The following is a 22852-nucleotide window of genomic DNA, read 5'->3' on the forward strand; positions in this document are numbered from 1 at the left end:
CACTGTTCTGTTCAATTTTTGTGTAAATTAAGTTTATCATATTTACTTCGTTCCCCACTTACCTGTCTCCCCACAACATTAGCACTGCATTCTACCGTGTCTAGTATGCCCTGGTAATCTTTTAACACTGTGCACCCTCAGTGACCGGTCCTATCCGGTCAATGCCCTCCCTTCTCATTCTACCATCCAAAGTGTTTACTCATGCGTTTTTGTAGTGGATTCAAATCTTTCGAAAACTGCCCGGATTACATTGGATTATTACCTTCTTTACATCCTATTGGATTTCTAAGCGTTTCAACAGTCTATTACAGCCTGATAAGTATCCTTTCTTATAGGGAAGGGAGTTTGGGGGCTGTTTATAGTGTGCAACTCACGCCCATGTGTTCGTTTTTTATCAGCGTAACATTATTTTCTCAGGTAGTAGTTCCGCGAAACTACTTCGTTCGAACCGCCTATTTCACAGTATCGCGAATAGGCGGTTTCTCATCTTTGTGTACATGTTTTTATCTGTTATACTTCTTCTAAGATGTTATGATTGTTTTCATGTACTTTCGTTACTTGTTCGCTTTCTAAGTGTTGGATTTCACTTTTGTAGCGTACTTTGTAAGCCGCGAGCCCCTATCTCGCACTATCACGGATACGCGATTCTCGTAAGATGTTATGATTGTTTCATGTATTTTGTTACTTGTTCGCTTTCTAAGTGTTGGGTTTTCACTTTTATAGCGTACTTTGTAAGTTAAGGGAAGGCATTGACCGGATAGGACCGGTCACTGAGGGTGCACAGTGTTAAAAGATTACCAGGGCATAATAGACACGGTAGAATGCGGTGCTAATGTTGTGGGGAGACAGGTAAGCGGGTCACTCGTAAATATATAAACCAGTAAGTTTTATAATTTTTAAGACAGAAATGTCAGCTTTGGCTATATGTTCAGAAAGAGTCTTGAAACAAGATGAATCTTTTAGACCAGGCAGGTGATAATTATAGTCATAAATCCCAAAAAGCTTGGTCAAGGTTTCTTGAAGTATATTTTTGGTTTTTCAGTAGTGTGACCTCAAGTGTAAAATCTTGTCAAGAGGGTATAGTGTTCTAAAACTACATTTGATTTGTCATTGATGATTGTTTTACTTGTAAATAGGGTAACAACTCCCATTGGCAATGAAAATTTGTTCTGCAACTTATATTCTGGCCGAGCACACCCAAAAATTTACAGTTTTCCTTTGGAGCAGACATTTTATTTTTGAAAGCCTTTACCTCTTTTTTTTTTTGCTGTTGTTTGTTGTTCTTGCTGGTATGACAAGAGTTTGATGACAAGTTGATAGCTTGTAATAAGAATATTGCAAAGTGCTGGCAAATGCGTTTGATGTTGCCTTCCTTGTACCAGCAGATGTCGTCCGATTTTATGCTAAACTTGTCTGCATCCACTTAACATATATCATCTTACTCTAACCCATTGTTTGTATGTGTGTGCTAAGATTTTATCCAAAGTACTGCTTATAATTGAATCACTAACAGATCTATGATAATGATCATGACCGGTGGGTTTTCATTAACTCAAGTAGACTCAAGACTGGGAATACTACTCACCTTTCAAATACTGTTTGGAAATAAAAAATACAGACTTGAAGGAATCTGAAGCAAGAGCATACATTTTTTGTGTGTGTACAATACATACTTATCAGTTTAATTAGTAACTCAAGGCCAGTGAAAGTATATCAGTTTGTCTTGTTTGTGCTTCAAACTACCAAAATAGTTGTTCCTATATAAAGGAGAATGAAATGTGTCCATTGCTCATCCAGTCACATTTATTGAAAACATAATATATCTCATTAGTTTTTAACAAATGTTTTTTCCATATTTCTGAGACTAACAACAAAAGGGATACTATTTTTTTTAATGTATAGATCGGTGCAGCTATGTACACGGTAATTGGATATATATCCATCATGAATTAAGATTCAATTCTTCTGCCCTTCGGTAAATGTACTGTATGTGCGAGATTGTGTCTATATATAATAGGCATCTTCATGTGGATTGTACTTATTGTGCTAACGATGACTAGAATATTAGATGGGACATCGGGTGTGCAACTTCTATACTTGTGTTGATAGAGTAGGGCCCAGGGATGGAGGGAGGGAAGGGCTAAGCTGTTATATCTCTCAGGGGAGGGGTCTAAGAGAAATTTGGTAAAATTAATGGTGTTTTTTAACTTTTGAAACAATGTCAAAGAACTCTTCAGTTTGTACCACACAGACAATTAATCCACTTATACTCAAGGATTTTTGTAAACTTGGTTTCGTTCTGGTGAAGCTGAAGTCTCCCCCCCCCCTGCCCCAGCAGTGTCTTGATGGATTTTTCCCTGGGGTAAATGATAATACCTTCAATCTTAAGAGCTTTTAAATTGATATTAAATACTGTGGCATTGTCTTTGTAAGCAAGCCAAATAATTCAAACAATTCGAGAGTGCAGTTTACAGTTCGAGAGTGCAATAAAGTTTTGAATTCCAGTATTGTCAATTGATATAGAATCCATTTGGAAGTCTAGCATACATCCTGTGTATATAATATATGCATACAGGAAGATGAAACCTTGCTCGTTTTAACCGTGCACTCATATCTCTCAGAACACGCTAATTCACTATAGTTAATATAAGTCGTCATTTTGAAACATCCTGCTGTTACTTCTTGTTCGGTCAGGAAATTAAGAAAGAATGATATGCCCCAAGCTTTACATTTGGAGGACTTGTTTATGTCCTATTTCCTTCGCTTCTTGCTTACCTGTCTCCCCACAGCCTTAGGACTCTCGTTCTACCGTGCCTAGAATGAACTGGTAACCTTTCAACACTGTGTGCCCCCCTATGACTGGCCCCTCCGGTATATGAGAAATGAAAGTCAGAATTGCATACTGTACGTGTGGTTAACTAAAAGCAGTATGTCGGTCGTTGTGAGGTCAAAGAAAGGAAGTTAATGATAACGTGTACAGGTCCCAGAGGCCTACAGAATAATCCACAGCCAAACACCTTAAATATTTAATTTACAGTGAGAATGAAATTGTGGTACCTGGAATGTTACTAAACTATGTCATTTTCATCATGAATCTTTTGTCTCCACACAATCATGTAAGAATGTACTTGCAAGGTCTACTGTGCTCCAGTTGCAAAGACTGGTCTCGTTTTTAACATTGCACTGCAACCCTACTGGAATCACTGTCAGGGGAAGTTTCAAGTTTATTTAAAATCCAGTATAAATACGTGAGAACATATTTACAAATAGGATATGAAAAACGGTTAAGAGTTATAAAGCTGGAACATTGCCAAGTTTTGTAGCCTGGTCAACCACCATTGTCTGTGAATACCGAGTTAGATTAAATGTAACTTACAAGCTGCTACACACCATTCAAACAATTCCTTCATATGCTCCATCAAATATTTCATATCATTTCATTTATTTATTTTTGTTCTATCACAACATAAGTATGACATATGACATAGAAGGAGATAAGAAACAAAACTTGTGAAAGGAAGTGATACTAAGAAACCCTATAGGGCTTGTCGGGTAGTGACACTCCCTAAAAAAAATATACAGAAAAAAAATATCAAAAAACACTTGGTTTTCTATAATCTAGCTGTACATTTTCTGTTCAATTGTCCATACAGTACCAGGTTCAATATAATCCACTACTTAAGTCATTATGGTATGTATCACCACTTCATGCTGAATAGAAGATAATTAACTTGCAATAAAATTGCTTTCAGAGCAACATCAAAGTAGCCTGTGACATTGGTTCAATATTCAAACAATTATCGCACATTGATATCGCTCCTCCGTCTGATATAAATTGCCAAGATTTATGGTCGTGGAGGGTTTGTTCATTATGAAGTAAAGGTCAGTTGTATAAAAGTGGGGATAGATACTGTAGTATGTGAACACTTGAAGAAGTTATTTGCAATATACAAACTGATGAAAGATTGGATGTTATAGATCACTTTTGGCATAATTTTGCTGAGTAGAACTACAGCCTACTTTGTTTACCCACAAATGTGTTGAAAAACTATTTCAAAACTCAAAGGACTTAGAGCTGACAACAATTTGTGTAAATATTGATTTAAAGATAGATGAAGAATATATTGGACTTGAATACTGTCTTAGAAGGTTGGCCATTATGACAATTAGTACATCGCTGAGCTAGCTACAGTGGGTATAAAAATTGGCCAAATTCCTCCTAACCCCAGCGGCCTCCCCGGTGATGTTCCAGCCTGGCAAAATTCTCCCTCTACCGATAAAACATTGCGAAGTAAGAACATATTTCCCTTTTGTTCATTTGATGTAGAATAATTTTATTTCTACTTCTTATGATGAGAAGAACTTCAGAATTTTTCTTCTTAAATACTGACAACGTACATGCTTGTCGTGGTGTTCGTCCATATGTGGTAGCTGTGTACCATATAAGAATTCTGTGCTGTGGATCACTTCTACCTCGTCCTTTATGAGTTTATTGTTCATTCCCTGTTCTGCTACTTATTTCTGTTTCAATTTATGGAATGCGATGATCGGTCCACGGTTTGTGGGTGTACAAGCATCAGTGAACACTTCGGAGTTTTGTTGAATTTTTGGCTTAGTACACTACAGTCTCATATTTGTCTTTATTGTACATGTATGTATTATAGCAAAAACAGTTTGGGAATTACCCTTCTTTTCCCCCCCTGATTGAGTTTATTATTTACTATACATGAGAGCTGATGTCAGTAACCAAGATAAATAGTGCAGTTACTGTTAGCAACTGCAACAGATGTCACAGGCTCACAGCTCGGCAATACCACTACCTGAACCATATATATGGACCACTGTGTCTTTATATTGCATATTGTCATGCAAAATATACACATGTCATGTATGTTCTTTTGCAGTTGTTTGATTCCAGCACATAATAGTATGTGAAGTTGTCCAAGGTAAACTCCATAGAATCAAACGGCACAGAGCTCTAGCTCCACATACCGAGAAACTAGTATTACTTGCCGACCGGGTTCACTCTCGGTTGCGATGTAAATCGAGGTACGTCTTTTCTGCAAGACTCAATCGAAGTGCAACTTTGCGCGGGATGTTCTTCGTAAATGGAACTCGATTTCTCTTTCCTGAGAACAAGGCCTTGTAAGCATGATTATCTCTTTCAGATGACTGATTCCCAAAAGATTTATCGCACTACATTATCGAAGCCACAGTGTAATTTTTAGCAAAAATATGAAAAGTAAACAAATAAACAAACTGCAGTACAAACATAGACATGAAGATCTATATAAGTTGGTGATGCAATCTCTCACACTACTTTGCTTCTTTGCAGCCAAAGGTTTCTGTGAGGCATAACAAGAAAATATCTATCAAACACATTGCTTTTACGGATGAATTTGTTTTCTCAAGTATTTAAAGAGTGGGCCATATTAGAAAGACACAACGTAGAATTCCAAAGATGAGAAAAATGGAGAGAATTCATCTGAAAGAAATTGGCGCCATGCAGTGTGCATATATATAAGTGAACCATTGAATAGTGCATAAACTTTTCACATCAGCAAATACATCACATCTATCTAATACTTACTAGCAAGAAGGAAGATTCCATTCACACGCACCGTTGCCTTTCAGTTTTGCTGAAGTGTTTATTTTACCCATCATAACCTGAATAATGGATGAATTCATTGCTGCAGTATTACTCTCACATGCTATCACTGGCAGGCATAGTGTAAATTGTACAGAGTTCATTTAAGTACTACTGTACCCGTCATTAGATAATAAAGTACAAATACAATTACTTTAGATGGATTCCTGTCAGGATTTCATTCACTTTGTTTCACACCCGCGCACTTGCAATGAATTGTCATCGATATTGATTGGACATTATACTTAAACTCTAAACACAGAATCCGATCCCTCCCTATTGTTATTCATCAGTGATGAATGTATCGGGTTATAATATGGTTGTTGGGCTAGGCAGAGTATATATTAGTAATACAGGGCTTGGTGTCTAAGTTGAACTAGTTGTGGCTTGGTTTACCCTGGTTTTCACCTTTGAGTTCTAAACGTTAGTGTGGATTATCCAACATGCATATATGTATACAGTGGTGTATAGTATCATGGACATTCCATGTAAACCACTCAATATAGGCAAAGCCTAATTCTGGAATTACAGATACCAAGAATCCACAAAAGGGGGGGCAGTACTTAAATTCTGTTTACATTTTTTGTCAAGTAGGGGTAAATATAGAGGTGTAAGTCTGCATAGTAACGATAGGTTAATGAGATATAACAGCCTGGAATAATTAACATAATCCACATAGTAAACAATTCAGTGTACAAAGCTATCTTTGCATAATGTGTGTTTATCAATTTGTCCAGTTTACATCTAGTATACATGTACAGTAGCTATGTGATTTACCAAATAAATGATTCCCTGGTATAGCAGTAATCAGCATTGGTAAATATTCAAACTAGTAAGCTTACTGAGTGTGGTGGTCAGTATACACAAATGAGCTTTAAAAATATGAGATTCCCTAAAACTATTCTCAAATTGAAGTACCTCTTCAAACCATGATCCAGCTCTCATTTTTAATATCAGAGAAGACTTTGCAGGATCCAGGTAATTTTCCATTCTTTATCAGTGTCACACAAATCATATCATCTCGAGACTTTCCATTTACGACTATTTTTTACACATTAACCTTGTTGTAATTAGAATATTCTTTGTCATAGAAATCTCCAACTGTGTGCAGTGTTGTTCCAACTGTGTCTTATGTAGGAAAGAGGAAGGATATCTGAAACTTCCTGCCAAGGCTTGTGTGATACTATTTAAAGCAGCTTTTAGCATTGAATTTGTAGTAACATTTTGATACTGCTTTGATACAAAATGGCAACACCGTAAAACAGTGCTGTATAGCAGCTTGATTCTAGTGTGAAGTTTCTTTTCATACAATAAAGTAAACTGTTCCGCTTGAATTTTGCATGTGAAAACCTCAAATTTAAATAAAAATTGCGGGGGGGGGAAGAAGTCATGAAGAATCATTAATTAATTACTAATTAAGATAATTGTGATGCTAAAAACTAGTAGGGTGACGTAGATTGTTTGATTTTAATCTTAGGTTGAATATTTCTTGATTGGTTGGTAAAAAATAACAATTACATTGGCAGTGTTACACAAAACAATGCTTAAAAAATGATCCATATTGGCCAAGACCAAAGATAATATTTAAGAAAGAAGTATTATTAGTTCATTGGATAAACAATTATTGGAAAGTGATCTCAATCTTTGAGGCGATGCCAGTATCAAATATCTTTGAAACATTTTTAGTTTTGTTTGATCAGCTGTTGGAAAACATTGTAGTTTATATTGACATGCATTATGCTGTTGTAATGTTTATACTGAAGTGTTTTCATTTTTAAGCTTTTGTTAGTTTGCAGATTATAAAGAGGATAATTACGTCTTATTTCTTACTGCTCTATTTCAAAGCGTTGGGTTTTCTGTTTCACCTCTTTGTCACAGATTACTATGATTACTAAATTCCACATTCCACAATGCCATTAAGTGAAAAGATTCCAGATATCACTTAAACTTAAAATCAAACCAGAGTTGTTTTTGTTGTAAGTTCATAGGCATCAGTTTTACTTATTTAAAGTGTTCACTGGCTTCTAAATGAGAAACGATTTGTAATAGATCAATATATTATTCTTATGTGTGATAATATAGAACTTTTGTTCACATTTTTCCTTCACAGTTGAAGCATTCCTTAAGAATGGAGTTGACCCTAACACTGGCAATGAGGATGGACTTACAGCTCTCCATCAAGTGAGTTCTATACTTCATTTCTCTCTGACCTGTCTCCTATGTATAAATGCACTTCAATCTTCCCCTAGCCTATGAATGGAAGAAAGAGAGAGCAGTGACCTCAGAGAGCATCATGGAGACGCAACGCAATAATTTTTACCAGTTAATAGGCTAGGGTAGATCGGAGTGTGCAGGGACCTCAGACAACATCATAGAGACGCAGCGCAATAAATTTTACCAGTTTATAGGCTAGGGTAGATCAGAGTGTGCGGTGACCTCAGACAACATCATGGAGACACAGCGCAATAATACTTATCAGTTTATAGGCTAGGGTAGATCGGAGTGTGCAGGGACCTCAGACAACATCATGGAGACGCAGCGCAATAACTTTTACCAGTTTATAGGCTAGGGTAGATCTGAGTGGGCAGTGAACTCAGACAACATCATGGAGACGCAACGCGATAATTTTAACCAGTTTATAGGCTAGGCTAGGGTAGATAGGAGTGTGCAGTGACCTCAGACAACATCATGGAGACGCAACGCAATAATTTTAACCAGTTTATAGGCTAGGGTAGATCAGAGTGTGCGGTGACCTCAGACAACATTATGGAGACGCAGCGCAATAATACTTATCAGTTTATAGGCTAGGGTAGATCGGAGTGTGCGGTGACCTCAGACAACATCATGGAGACACAGCGCAATAATTTTAAACAGTTTATAGGCTAGGGTAGATCAGAGTGGGCAGTGAACTCAGACAACATCATGGAGACGCAACGCGATAATTTTAACCAGTTTATAGGCTAGGGTAGATCTGAGTGGGCATGTCTATAGGAGGCAGATAAGTAGTGTCATTTCCTAAATACACAAACCAGTAAGTTTTGGGATATCTATTGCATTTTACTCTCTACTTACATGCCTGCACACTACTTTCGCACTTTTGTCTATCTTTTCATGCATACGTTGGTAACTTTCCATTATAAGTCTCTGCATAGACGACTGCTCACCCATCTTTATACTCATTCCACCAATGGAGAAATATTGTAAACATCCAAGCCCTGTAAGTTGTGGGATTTATTCAATGTTCATTGTATATGTTTTGTGACTGTTGGGCAGTAATTTAGTTTGCTCGGACCTATAGAATCATCAAAGAAAATCTCCAGGTAGTAATTATGGAGAGGGGGGGGGGGATGGGGAAAGGGAAGGAAACTGCAAGAAGTAGGGAAAGGAGAGAAGGATAAATATAAAGTTCTTAATTAGTGAATCATATGCTCTACAAAAGCAGACCCATATCACTGCAGTACAGACCAGTAGGTCACAAACTCACAATATTGTAGGAAATAATTTCACTTCTTGGGGGAGACTTTGAATCTCCAAAAACTGTTACCAATATTTTTAAAGCAATTCCGGACCCCCTCCCCCCCTTCCTTGGGTGACTGAGTTACACTCCCTATCATAATTACTTATCAGCATCCATATAATGAGCAGGCTATAGTTCACTTAGTGTCTCTCTTTACCCATCACAAGTCACATATATATGTTACGGTCACCATCCTCTAATGGTCTACTCTTTACCCGTCCCAAGTCACATATATGTTACGGTCACCATCCTCTAATGGTCCACTCTTTACCCGTCCCAAGTCACATACAGTATATGTTAAGGTCACCATCATCTAATGGTCTACTCTTTACCCATCCCAAGTCACATATATGTTACGGTCACCATCCTCTAATGGTCCACTCTTTACCCGTCCCAAGTCACATATATGTTACGGTCACCATCCTCTAATGGTCCACTCTTTACCCGTCCCAAGTCACATATATGTTAAGGTCACCATCCTCTAATGGACCACTCTTTACCCGTCCCAAGTCACATATATGTTAAGGTCACCATCCTCTAATGGTCTACTCTTTACCCATCCCAAGTCACATATATGTTAAGGTCACCATCCTCTAATGGTCCACTCTTTACCCGTCCCAAGTCACATATATGTTACGGTCACCATCCTTTAATAGTCCACTCTTTACCCGTCCCAAGTCACATATATGTTAAGGTCACCATCCTCTAATGGACCACTCTTTACCCGTCCCAAGTCACATATATGTTAAGGTCACCATCATCTAATGGTCCACTCTTTACCCGTCCCAAGTCACATATATGTTAAGGTCACCATCATCTAATGGTCCACACTTTACCCGTCCCAAGTCACATATATGTTAAGGTCACCATCCTCTAATGGTCCACACTTTACCCGTCCCAAGTCACATATATGTTAAGGTCACCATCCTCTAATGGTCCACACTTTACCCGTCCCAAGTCACATATATGTTAAGGTCACCATCATCTAATGGTCCACACTTTACCCGTCCCAAGTCACATATATGTTAAGGTCACCATCCTCTAATGGTCCACTCTTTACCCGTCCCAAGTCACATATATGTTAAGGTCACCATCCTCTAATGGTCTACTCTTTACCCATCCCAAGTCACATATATGTTAAGGTCACCATCCTCTAATGGTCCACTCTTTACCCGTCCCAAGTCACATATATGTTAAGGTCACCATCCTCTAATGGTCTACTCTTTACCCATCCCAAGTCACATATATGTTAAGGTCACCATCCTCTAATGGTCCACTCTTTACCCGTCTCAAGTTACATGGTCAATTCCATGATAAGGTCAACATCATACCAAAAAAATTAAAATCATTGTACATTAAAATTGTATAAGTTTCCAATAAATAGAATACTTGTAGTTACTAAAAATAATTTTTTCACCCCAGAAACATAATTTGTTTGATTATGGGGTTGGTAATAACAAATGGTTCCCGTAGTAACTAAATTATGAAAAATACAGTGAAATTTCATTTTGTGCAGATTTGTACATATTAATCATAGGTAGTATCAGTGTTTTGGACTAATTATATTTGCTATAGCATAGTGCTCACTTAATAGCTTCAATTTTTTTTCTACATCAAGGCATTAGACAATAGTGGTGAATTGAAAACACCCTCGATTTACTGTCACGCGAGTCACAAAATTTACTGTTTTTGTTTCTTTTCTCCTTGCCTGCACAATAGTTTTACTCCAAATAATGAATATCAAGTCTTCACATAGATACCAAAAGGATTACTGAATTTTCCTTTCCAGAAGGTATTCAAATTTTGCGGAAAATCACCCTTTACGAATGTCACGCGAGTCACGTCACGCGAGTCACGTCAATTCAAGATAGTGTTTCTACCTATTAACTGTGTGTTGGACTAATTATATTTGCTATAGCATAGTGCTCACTTTATAGCTTCAATTTTATTTTGACATCAAGGCATTAGACAACAGTGGTAAATTGAAAACAGTAAACACCCTCGATTTACTGCCACGTGAGTCACAAAATTTACTGTTTTTGTTTTTTTTCTCCTTGCCTGCACAAAAGTTTTACTCCAAATAATGAATATCACGTCTTCACATAGATACCAAAAGGATTACTGAATTTTCCTTTTCAGAAGATATTCAAATTTTGCAGAAAATCACCCTTTACGAATGTCACGCGAGTCACGTCAACGCGAGTCACGTCAAATCAAGATAGTGTTTCTACCTATTTACTGTGTGAAATTTGCAGGGATGTTATAGTTTGATGAATGAATCACTGATTAAAGATATCAGATATGCATTCCCCTTTAATTAGGCAACTTGAATAATATGGGCACACATAATGCAACTAATTATGATAATTTCATTTGAAGTATCAGAATTTAAAATCATGAATATTGATTCGCAATATAATGCCTATTTTATCACCACATTTGGAAAGTTAGCACTTTTCATTGATTTTTACGTCATATACAAAAACATAATCTATATTTGTATCTGGCAATGCCATGTGCTATGACTTGACAACCTTAAGGTTTTAACTGCTCAATCATTCCCAAAATCCTATGAGCGAATGTATCTTCTCAAATATTACACTTTTGGTTTATTCAAATATGACAAATGAGAATGGTAATTTGAATCACATTTTGATAGATCTCTTTCTTCTATAACTCTCAAATGAGTGACTTCAACAGACTAAATGTTGTTACAAATATTAATTGACAAGATATATTGCCTGAACAACTGTACTACCCGTACAGTATATTACCTACTGTCTGCAGTCATGAAGGTAACTCGGGGACATAATATCATCTGGATATTCCCAAGGGAAGTACTTTTTGGACACTTTCTACACCAATGAATGTTATATTTCACTATGCAAGATCTATACCTTTGATTCACTACTGCATTTGGTCTAGAACTATCCGAAAAGTGAACTAGTCACGCGAGTCACGTTTTCTTGTCACGCGAGTCACAATACATCTTCATCGTTATTTTCATGCGTTACAACATTTTTTCAAAGTTGCATAGCAATTGAGGTAGAGGTGTTTTTCAACTTCGGTATGATTACAAAAAGTGATTGGAAATATTTTAATAAGACATAAGAAATCAAACATTTGTGTGTGCATTCTGATTTTTGCTAATAGTAACTGTCACGCGAGTCACGTTTAGTTTTTCGCCAATTTCACCCCCAATACTTGAGGTATAAATATTTTTTGTCTACTGTTGTAAGCATTAAAGACCAAATATGGAGGCAATTTTTTTTGTTGAGATTTTCCATTAATTTAGGAGTTTACATACCCATAATCAACATGTGTAAAAAATAATCTTCGAAAACCTACTATAACCCATCAAAAACGACCACGAAAATGGACATTTTGGGTAGTCACGTGACATGAACCTCTGGAATGTCTGAAAACAGAGATTGACCCAAAGGAGCCTCTGGTCACCGTGTGACGTCAAAGTTTGTATACCGCGAAAATCAAACGCTGATATAGGCACTGTTTGTACACAGATAGCGAACAATTGTACTGTTTTTGACTTCCAATTTCGAGCGTTTGAAAAGCTGTTAGCTTAAAACAAGAACACATGAAGGTTAACAACAAGTTTTAAGACAATTATAAGCAGAAATTTTAGTTAAATTGCTTATTTTATTAGCAAAATTTCCACTCAAATGGAGGCATCTTTTACATAGCGTAGCGTCAATACGTCCGTACGGTACAATATACTTACATAGTACTTACTCGTTTTAATATCCAAAAGTATACAAACACAGAAGAAGTATCCTGTCAATAAACAAATTTAGCAGTGAATATCCTAATCCACGTTTCTTGTTCAATCCTGGGCGAAACACTACCGTGAGTCTGTGTAATTCCATAGAGTTAGGTCTAGTTGAAACAGGCCTTGACCAGTACTAACATCCCACAATCACAAGACAGTCACTAACGAAATAAAACGTCCGATCGCTACATACTACCGTTTTTATTCAACTCCTTGGACCATGCAGATGTCGGAATAAACAGAACGGACAATATTACACATGTATCACGAACTCACGATACTGGAATACAACAAATGAAATAGATAAATCCTAACATGGCTATTTACACATGCTGTGAGCCAACGCCGGCGAGATTTGTAACTAACTACCGTACATGTACTAACAATGCTATACCCTTGGCACGGTATATATATATACGGTCATCTCTTACAGTAAATATATTACTGTTAATTGCGTGATATAATGTTACATGTAAGGACGTCCAGGGCGTGTTTACGGTCAATTTCACATTAGCTATGTCCGACCATGGTCCGACACAGCTATCGACAGTATATAATTTTCACAGAATGAGACATTTGCATACACAGAAGCAGGGTCATGCATGTGGACTCATGGGCATGAGATACTCCGGGTGCTGAAAAATCTTTCCGCGTGGATCTCAAAAAAATGATCCAAAGTCTGCGGCGTTTTACGTCGGTTCTTTTACTCGGAAATCTAAAAAAGCTGATGCTTTTGTTGGATGAGGTATAACTGCAACCTCCAACAACACAGAATTGTGACATTTTGAGGAAAAAGGAGTAATATCGTTGATGTTTTTGGCAGCTCAAGTATACGACTTTACACACTAAAAGTATAGTTGTGAGTGAGGTATACAAACGTTGACGTCACATGGTCACCTGATGTCTTAGGAATGTTTCAGGAATGTCTGAAATAGAAGCTGACTTTTCGTCCCATTTTTCACTTATTTAACGTCCGAAATTGGTAAAGTTAATTACAGCAATGTAATTGGAGTCAGTAAAGAATTACATACATGAAAAATGGTGGGATTTTATGTTCATCTAAAAGTCTCCATAGTTGGTCTTTAAGGCTTACCTTACTGACTACATGAATGCTTTTCTCCCAGGTAATTTCTTTATTTGTTTAATGATATTAAATACAGAGGAATTTTAGTAAAAATGTCACGTGAGTCACCGTGGAATTGACCACATATATGTTAAGGTCACCATCCTCTAATGGTCCACTCTTTACCCGTCCCAAGTCACATATATGTTAAGGTCACCATCCTCTAATGGTCCACTCTTTACCCGTCCCAAGTCACATATATGTTAAGGTCACCATCCTCTAATGGTCTACTCTTTACCCATCCCAAGTCACATATATGTTAAGGTCACCATCCTCTAATGGTCCACTCTTTACCCGTCTCAAGTTACATATATGTTAAGGTCACCATCCTCTAATGGTCCACTCTTTACCCGTCTCAAGTCACATATATGTTAAGGTCACCATCCTCTAATGGTCCACTCTTTACCCGTCCCAAGTCACATATATGTTAAGGTCACCATCCTCTAATGGTCCACTCTTTACCCGTCCCAAGTCACATATATGTTGAGGTCACCATCCTCTAATGGTCTACTCTTTACCCATCCCAAGTCACATATATGTTAAGGTCACCATCCTCTAATGGTCCACTCTTTACCCGTCTCAAGTCACATATATGTTAAGGTCACCATCCTCTAATGGTCCACTCTTTACCCGTCCCAAGTCACATATATGTTAAGGTCACCATCCTCTAATGGTCTACTCTTTACCCATCCCAAGTCACATATATGTTAAGGTCACCATCCTCTAATGGTCTACTCTTTACCCGTCTCAAGTCACATATATGTTAAGGTCACCATCCTCTAATGGTCCACACTTTACCCGTCCCAAGTCACATATATGTTAAGGTCACCATCCTCTAATGGTCTACTCTTTACCCATCCCAAGTCACATATATGTTAAGGTCACCATCCTCTAATGGTCTACTCTTTACCCGTCTCAAGTCACATATATGTTAAGGTCACCATTCTCTAATGGTCCACACTTTACCCGTCCCAAGTCACATATATGTTAAGGTCACCATCCTCTAATGGTCCACTCTTAGATCACTTTATCCTCTTCCTCTCACTTCAAAAAGAAAGGGTTATATGTGATGACCTAAAACAAAGACATAATAAACTGCTCGCGTTGTTAACCTCTCACAAACAAAACAAGTTGGTACCTGTTCAGGTAATGCTAATCCGCACAAACTCTGTTGTTAAAGCAAGAAAATGATGTGTGTTGAACATACAATATTTAGTTAATACTTTACATAAGTCATACATCACTTTTGAAGTGTTTATTTCAGTATATCATAAATGAAAAGATGACTATCATGATAGCGTGCAATCAAACAATACAAGTCTGAGGAGCACCTTCACAGAAGGCCACATTTAATATAATTTGTATTTACTCTGGTACCTTTGGTTGTCTGACAGCCAGATAAAGACCAAACAATTGTTTGATAATTTGAGATCATGATCACTCCAAATATACAGACATCCTGTGCGAGATCTCAAAAGGGAAGTAGTCATGATGTATCTTGTGGTGGCCCGTTGCATCAGGTTTGCGGGGTTGTAATTGCCAGTGTACTTGTGATAAGAGTACAACAGCATGAGTATACATAGAAGTCAATGTACTCCTTGGTATGATGTAGTACAAATATAGGCAACTATATAGAATATTACTATGCGTACAGAATCACTACAACTCATCTGTTCCTCTTTCTTCTCTTCACGTAAAGATCATCATGCAAGAGTTCACTAATCGGCTTGTTGACACAACTAATACTTTGTGTGTTGAAATTAGGCACTTTATCTCATGACTTGACGAAATAGGACCAGGGATTACGGCTGTTATTGCAGTTTTTAACAACAACAAGAGATCATCATGCAAGAGTTCACTAATCAGCTTGTTGACACAACTAATACTTTGTGTGTTGAAATTAGGCACTTTATCTCATGACTTGACGAAATAGGACCAGGGATCATGGCTGCTAATGCATTTTATAACAATGAAACAAATATGTTTACTTTGATTCATTGCTTACCTGTCTCATCACAATATTAGCACTATCACACTCTACTGAGCTGTACCTGTAGGGTGAACTGGTAACCTTTTTATCACTGTACAGTATGAGTGACCTGTCATGACCTGTTAATGACCCTCCTGTTTCTATAGTACTACCCAAAATATGTGGGAAAGTGTGGTAATGTTGTGAGGAGACAGGTACAGTAGGCTCATTCCTCATAAATAATCAAATACACTAAGTATGGGACTGTTTCACTTGAATTCCCACCATTCAATATAATGATCCAGTACAGTGATTCATAAGGACATTAAAAGTGTTTCTTGTCACCCAAATAGCCAGGTTGTTACTGTGCTGTAGTTGCCTACAGTGTGCCATTTTCTACATTAATTGATCCAATTATTAACTACAAGTGAATTTTGTTTGGTCCCTGGATGCCTTGTTTGTGTTCTTTGGCAGACTTTCATTGCAATCTTGTTTGATGAACATGTATTTCTTCAGAAAAGCAGAATACATTGATATATATACTTAGATTCCATGCAAGGTAAATGTTTATAGCAGTTAATTTATATTTATGTTTTAGAGTTATCAACACATAATCAATATTGGAAATCGTGGGAGGAAGATTATATGGATGCAACATATTTTTTAATCAAACTTGCATCAGGGTATTAAAATAAAAATATTCTGGACGAGTGTTTGTTATATTTTGGCAATTAAACCTGAGGATTTTGTAGATTTCTACTGGCTTTATTACTAAAAGGTACTTTAGTACATGAATATGAGCTACATATTTGGTGCTAAGCTAATATCATACACTAAAGTATACACATGGCAAACTTGATGGTCGGCCGGTAGTCAGAGGCGGAACAAAGTTCTGTCCGGTTGACCAAAGGACTAAATACCCTCAATTAGGATAAAAAGGATAAATTGGTATCACCCTCCATCACTTTAGGCACTGGAATAAAACAACAGTAGTGGTAGACCTATGATCTACACCACAGGGAGCTTAACTGGCTGTAGGCTGGCATTCTGTTCACCAGACATACTTCTCTCCTTTAAAATACATATTGATCGTTCTTTATTATGTTGCTACATGTTTTCAGACTAAATTTGCTGTTTGGACAACCAATAAACAAAACAAACAAAAGACCTGGTTGTCAGAGAGACAACCACAAAAATCCCTTTAAAATTTCCTCTGCTACATGTATGTAGAAACCTTTGCTGAAAATCTGTGTTAGTTAGTATGACTTGGCATGCTCCAAGAGTATCTCATGATAAGATTCCAAAAGTGATTATAGAATTTGGTTCCCACGCTCTTGATGGAATAATCAGGTGTAAACATGGGTTACCAAATGTTGACCTTTTGAAAAACCTAATTGGAAACCTACAAATATCATGTGAGGCATATGCATTCATGTTGCAAGTTTTTAGGTTGAACTTTGTATTCTTGAATTTTGAGTTTTAAGTAAACAAGGTTTATTGCTCTCAGCACAGTTAAAAAAATTATACAGATGCTGGAATGAACATTTGTTGTTCAGTATTTGATTGCAGCCTTCAGTAGCTCGTAGAGATCTATGTCAAAGATAAAAGCTTATAAAAGCATATATTTGAAGTTGTGATATTCCTGGCCAAGAATTTCATAAGCTTAGCCACTTACAAAAGCAATGTAAGTGATGGCCTTAAAAACACTTGCTTGCTAACATAGAGTAAATTGTTTTGAATTTGGTTTTTGGTAAACTTGTTGTCTGTCTACTGGCAGAGAAAAAATGCAGTTGTCTTTTTGTTTTCCTGGCAACCAGTAAAGACTTTGAGATTACATTTAGCCATTAAATAGTCTAAATTTGGGGGGCCTCCTCACTGAACTTCCTCAATCATCAATCACCTGTCTCTTCACAACAACAACAACACTCTCTTGCTATACCATTTGTAGAGGGAACTGGTCATTATGTACATGTATCAGTTCACTCTTGACATGGTGCCGTAGAGTGCTGATGGAATGAGCAGATAGGTAAGCATGTTAAGTGCACTCATAAATAAAGAAATCCAGTATGTTCTGTGATCATTTCAAGTTGGGACATTAAAAGGAAATTTAGTAGATAATGGATCTGTAATGAGTCATACAATATGATTGTAAGGCTGTATTTTGATTCGATCATTGGCAGTGATTTTTCCCGAGTCATTGTCTTATATCGCTAAATGGGTCACTTCACTTTGGAATATCAATGACTCAAGTCATGACTATATAGTTACAACACTGTAAGATATATAGTACTGTAGCTGGAAAACAATACAGCAAAAAATTAGTTGTAGAGGTTTCCTTCTTTTTCCTCACTTTCCTGTTCTTTCACAATCTCAGCACTCTCTGTCCAACATGCTTAGAGGGGGGAGTGGTATTTCTTTAAGCACAGTACACCCTCTATAACCGGTCACCACCGGTCTATGGCATTCCTTCTCTTTCTACCACCCAAAGTGCTGGGAGGGTTTGTTCCGGTTTGTTCATCGAATCTTTCAGAACTAGTTGTAGTTCTAGACCAGATTAGCAGACCAATCTAGTCATGGTAGAGCGAGAATGCTGTGGTTATGAGGAGACAAGTAAGCTCGTCACTGGTTAATATCCAAACCTTCTTTTGGATTTTCATCAAAGTTTCACCAGGAATGACCAAATAATATATAATAACAACACAGGACTCTCTTAGATATAATAGTACTGCAGATAATTCTCTGTAATAAAGAAGAACCAAATGTTTAACTTCATCTATAGATACCTTAGTTAGATAGAGGGATGTCCAACTACATGTATAATACTACAAGACTTGATGAGAATGATGCATACATTAGTTACTTCCACAATTAACCTCTTTTATTATGTTTTCAAAAGACGGGTTTTAGGAGATGTTATTATGAATATTTACCTTATATCCAGAGAAATGATCGCATTTTGGCATTACTGTGAGTCCTGAGAAAACTCAGCATGACTGAATTCAGCAGTTTAAGTATCAATCTAGCTTTAAAGTGTGATGTTAGAAACTAGTTTTTAGAAAGAAAAAAAATTCTAAACCTGACATCACAGAGGTGGACATCCAAGTCTTTCTATATTTAGCAGTATAATTTACAGAGGTTGGCCCCATTTCATTCCTCTTGAACTAAATTACATGCACATTAGTTATTCATGAGGCCTACCTTGTGCTTATAATTTGCATATTTTGATATGCTGATAAGTTGCACCTATCTTTACCACAGATATCATCATTTAGCAACCTTCTACTTGGTCCTGAGAGCTCTCCATGTCTAAATTTTGCCCGTTCATTGTAGCTCAACTTTATCTAGTGTGAAGTATAACCTCACAGTTAGAAATGGCACCCTCTGGAAAAAGTCAACTCGAGTAAGACGTTTTAATACTAAGTGTTCACTGTACAGAAACATGTTGCAATCGCCCGCTATTTTAATGTTCACGTAATAAGGTTTCTTTTGTGAATTAATCATTCAATTTGTAAACTTGTGCCCAGTAATTTGAAATCCATGATCCATCTCTCTCCCTGGAAGCTACTTTTTCACAGATTTGTAATCAGTTCCTTGGATTGCTTTTGTGAAATTTTGAAATGCAACAAACAGTGTCTGCTAAGGTACTTCATACCACCCTTACCTGTCTCCCCATATATAGGCACTCTACCACATGAGCAGAAGCCCTATATATACATGTGTTTATTGCATAGATTTTCATCAACCAAAATTACCATTCTTCATGGAAAGTTTCAAAACTGAACAAAAAGCTGTTGTAGTCTCCATTCACTCTACGAACAACACAGCATTTGTAAGTATCCTTGAAATTTTCCATTTATATTGAACATGTGTTTGTTCGTTCAGAATCACTCCTTTTACACTAGAGGTGCTAGAGAGGGTCATAGGTGGCAAAAGAGCAACACTGTTACCAGTTTATAGGCTAGGGTAGATTTGTGAGAATGTGTATGTAAAGAATACAGATTAGATACCAGTTAATAGGCTAGGGTAGAGTTGTGAGAATGTGTATGTAAAAGAATACAGATTAGATACCAGTTTATAGGCTAGGGTAGAGTTGTGAGAATGTGTATGTAAAGAATACAGATTAGATACCAGTTAATAGGCTAGGGTAGAGTTGTGAGAATGTGTATGTAAAGAATACAGATTTGTTACCAGTTTATAGGCTAGGGTAGAGTTGTGAGAATGTGTACTGTATGTATAAAGAATACAGATTTGTCAGAAGTATTGTCATATATAATTATCCAAACTGCTAAGTTTTGGAGCTTTCCTTTGCTCATACCTGCTGTAGATGTCTTCTCCAACATTGCACTTTATACCATTATAACAACCTGTGAACATCCAGGGGATATATTGATCCAGTATTGCATTTGCATTGCTATATGCCAATCTGACCGAATTGCTACACCGCTCCAAAAATGTGTAGCAGTTTAGGTACACAAAACCATATTGATTTCCGTATTTTAGAACAGAGATGACAAAACGTTATGTTTTTATTGCTTGATGCTAATTTATTCCTTGAGAATAACAGCTTAGGCTTCTGTGTGACACTCAATTGCAAATACGTACAGGTTTTAAGCTGTAGCAGTACGGTGTGCAATTTTCTACGCTGCCATCTACCGGAGAGGTGGGTCTGAATTGATCTATCGGGCTTCAGTTTATGGTTTGTACCCAATCCGTGGACCGCAACACTTGGCTTGTACCTTCTCCAGTGACTATTGAAACATGGAGCGCTTTTTTTACTATCTAAATTTCTTTGTATTGGGAGAGGTAGATGAGAGGTAGATGAGAGGTAGATGAGAGGTAGATGAGTTTTTTGCAATAGCAGTAATAAAAAGAAGAGCAGATACAAAGATACAAAGTAATAGGTTCTTTTTCTTAGTTTATATAATTTAAGAAGATCTTTGAGGTTTACTTAATTTCTAGGACTTGCATTTCTGTCTTAAAAGTAGTCTTTCACTACTTCTGACTTTAAAGATCCTTGGCATAGTTTTTTTTTATCAAATGCCAAATCGGCTGTGACAGATCGATGCTAACGACGGAAATAAACTGGTTGACTTTACGGCGAAACTTAACGTTTGATTAATCCCGTAAACGTCATGGACTGTGTTTTTCTTCTGTCTTTTGTAACCCTTTTGTTAATCATGACTAATGTGTTTAATTACTTTCAGCCACTTAAAGAGTTACTTAAGAATGAATAATGTGTTTAATTTCTGTAATCAGATTAAATGGAAACTTAGAATAAACTTGGAGAGTTGGCTGGAACAGAAGAATCAGGTTTCTGACGGAACTATACATGAGGAGGGGTTGTGTCTTATAATTGCAAAGTCTGCAAATCGCTGAAGGGGAAAATCGTAGGTTTACAAGAATAATAATACAGTGGGGCTCACAGCTTCATGTTGACATGCTCGACTTACTCTCCCATAATTAATGACGTGAAAGGAATAATATTATGAAGGCCGCTTACATCCTTGTCGATATGAAGTTGGATACAAGCAGTTCGCCAAGAATGGGCAGAAATGGGAAGATTTAATCCTCCCAGTTGTGTTACTTTTTGTAGTTGCCAGTTGCTAACTAGGACTCCCACTTTCTCCCACCTTCACCCTCCCATTCCTGGCTACGTCAGTGTTTATGAAAGAGTCCCCCGCCCCCCCTTTAACTGTATCTAACTGCGGTAGAGCAGATGATTATATTTGCGTTCAACAATCTAGAGACATTTGGTTTGTGATGATTATGATGGAGGTTACACTTCACTTCATATTCATCAAGTCCTCCCTAAATCCCCGTTAAAGTCGGTATCTGCTGAATTGATCATTTCCTTGGATGTCATGTGTCATGCTGCTCAGCGTGGATAAACAAGGAAGTGTTGGCTGGATTGCATGGCAGCTTGTGTCTTCATTCGCCGTGGACGCCGTAGAATGTGTCAACCTTCATGTTAGAGGCCGGGCGCAGGAAATTATTACCTACCAGCTCTGAACCGATGTAGAGTAAAAGATAGTTCTGTAAGTGTACCCTATCAACAGTAATGTCAACACACAGAGGCCTTTGCTAACTAATGAGCCAGTTGATTCTTTAAGGGGATGGGTGAAGGAGAAAACAGGGGGACCGCAGGGGTATGTTTATATTGATGAAGTACAGTAAAAGACTAAAGATACAACAACAGCCAGTTTACATTGATGAAGTATAGTAATTGACTAAAGAGTTTGTCATACTAGAGAACCAGCCCTATCTGTTGGAGATAAGGTGTCCATATGCTGGACCAGTTTATTACCCTGTAAATGTATTCGCTATCAATTATTGCATTACCTTACATTAATATTTTCACATGAAATCTCTTGCACAAGATAACCATTAAACTCCAGATTCCCAAAGGACAAACCTGTAAGAGGTGGTGAATGTTCTACTCTCCACTGGTACCCTACTCCCCAAACCATATGTTTGTACTTTTGAGGTACAGTAGTAGGTATAGGAAATTGTAGGAGACACATAATGTAATATCCACTGGTATTTAAATACCGAGGTATGAGGTAGATCTCTCGCCATTTCAATGAACAAAAGGACTGTACTTAGCTCTTCTGAAAACAAAGGACAATAATTTAGATTATTTACAGTACCATATCTTTGGACATATCTGGGGGAAGTATTGTGGCATTGTAAAGTCCCAAACCAGCCAGCTGGGACATTTTCCTAACACTATTACCACTCTATGCATACTGTCCTTCTGCACAGTGCTCCAAAGCACAATAACTAACAATACAAACAGTTCCTAACCATAG

General features: G+C 37.2%; 1 protein-coding gene across 3 annotated transcripts in view; it reads left to right on the forward strand.

Annotated features, from left to right (window-relative positions):
- LOC139965766 (uncharacterized) overlaps positions 1 to 22852 on the forward strand; it is a 90047-nt gene that overhangs the window by 36113 nt on the left and 31082 nt on the right. For all 3 annotated transcript variants that reach the window (XM_071968454.1, XM_071968453.1, XM_071968455.1), the window contains exon 3: positions 7758 to 7828. In XM_071968454.1, the coding sequence (XP_071824555.1) occupies positions 7758 to 7828 (71 nt within the window). The remainder of the gene's footprint in view (positions 1 to 7757; positions 7829 to 22852) is intronic.

Source organism: Apostichopus japonicus, chromosome 3 (assembly GCF_037975245.1).
Source record: "Apostichopus japonicus isolate 1M-3 chromosome 3, ASM3797524v1, whole genome shotgun sequence".
Taxonomy (NCBI): Eukaryota; Metazoa; Echinodermata; class Holothuroidea; order Aspidochirotida; family Stichopodidae; genus Apostichopus; species Apostichopus japonicus.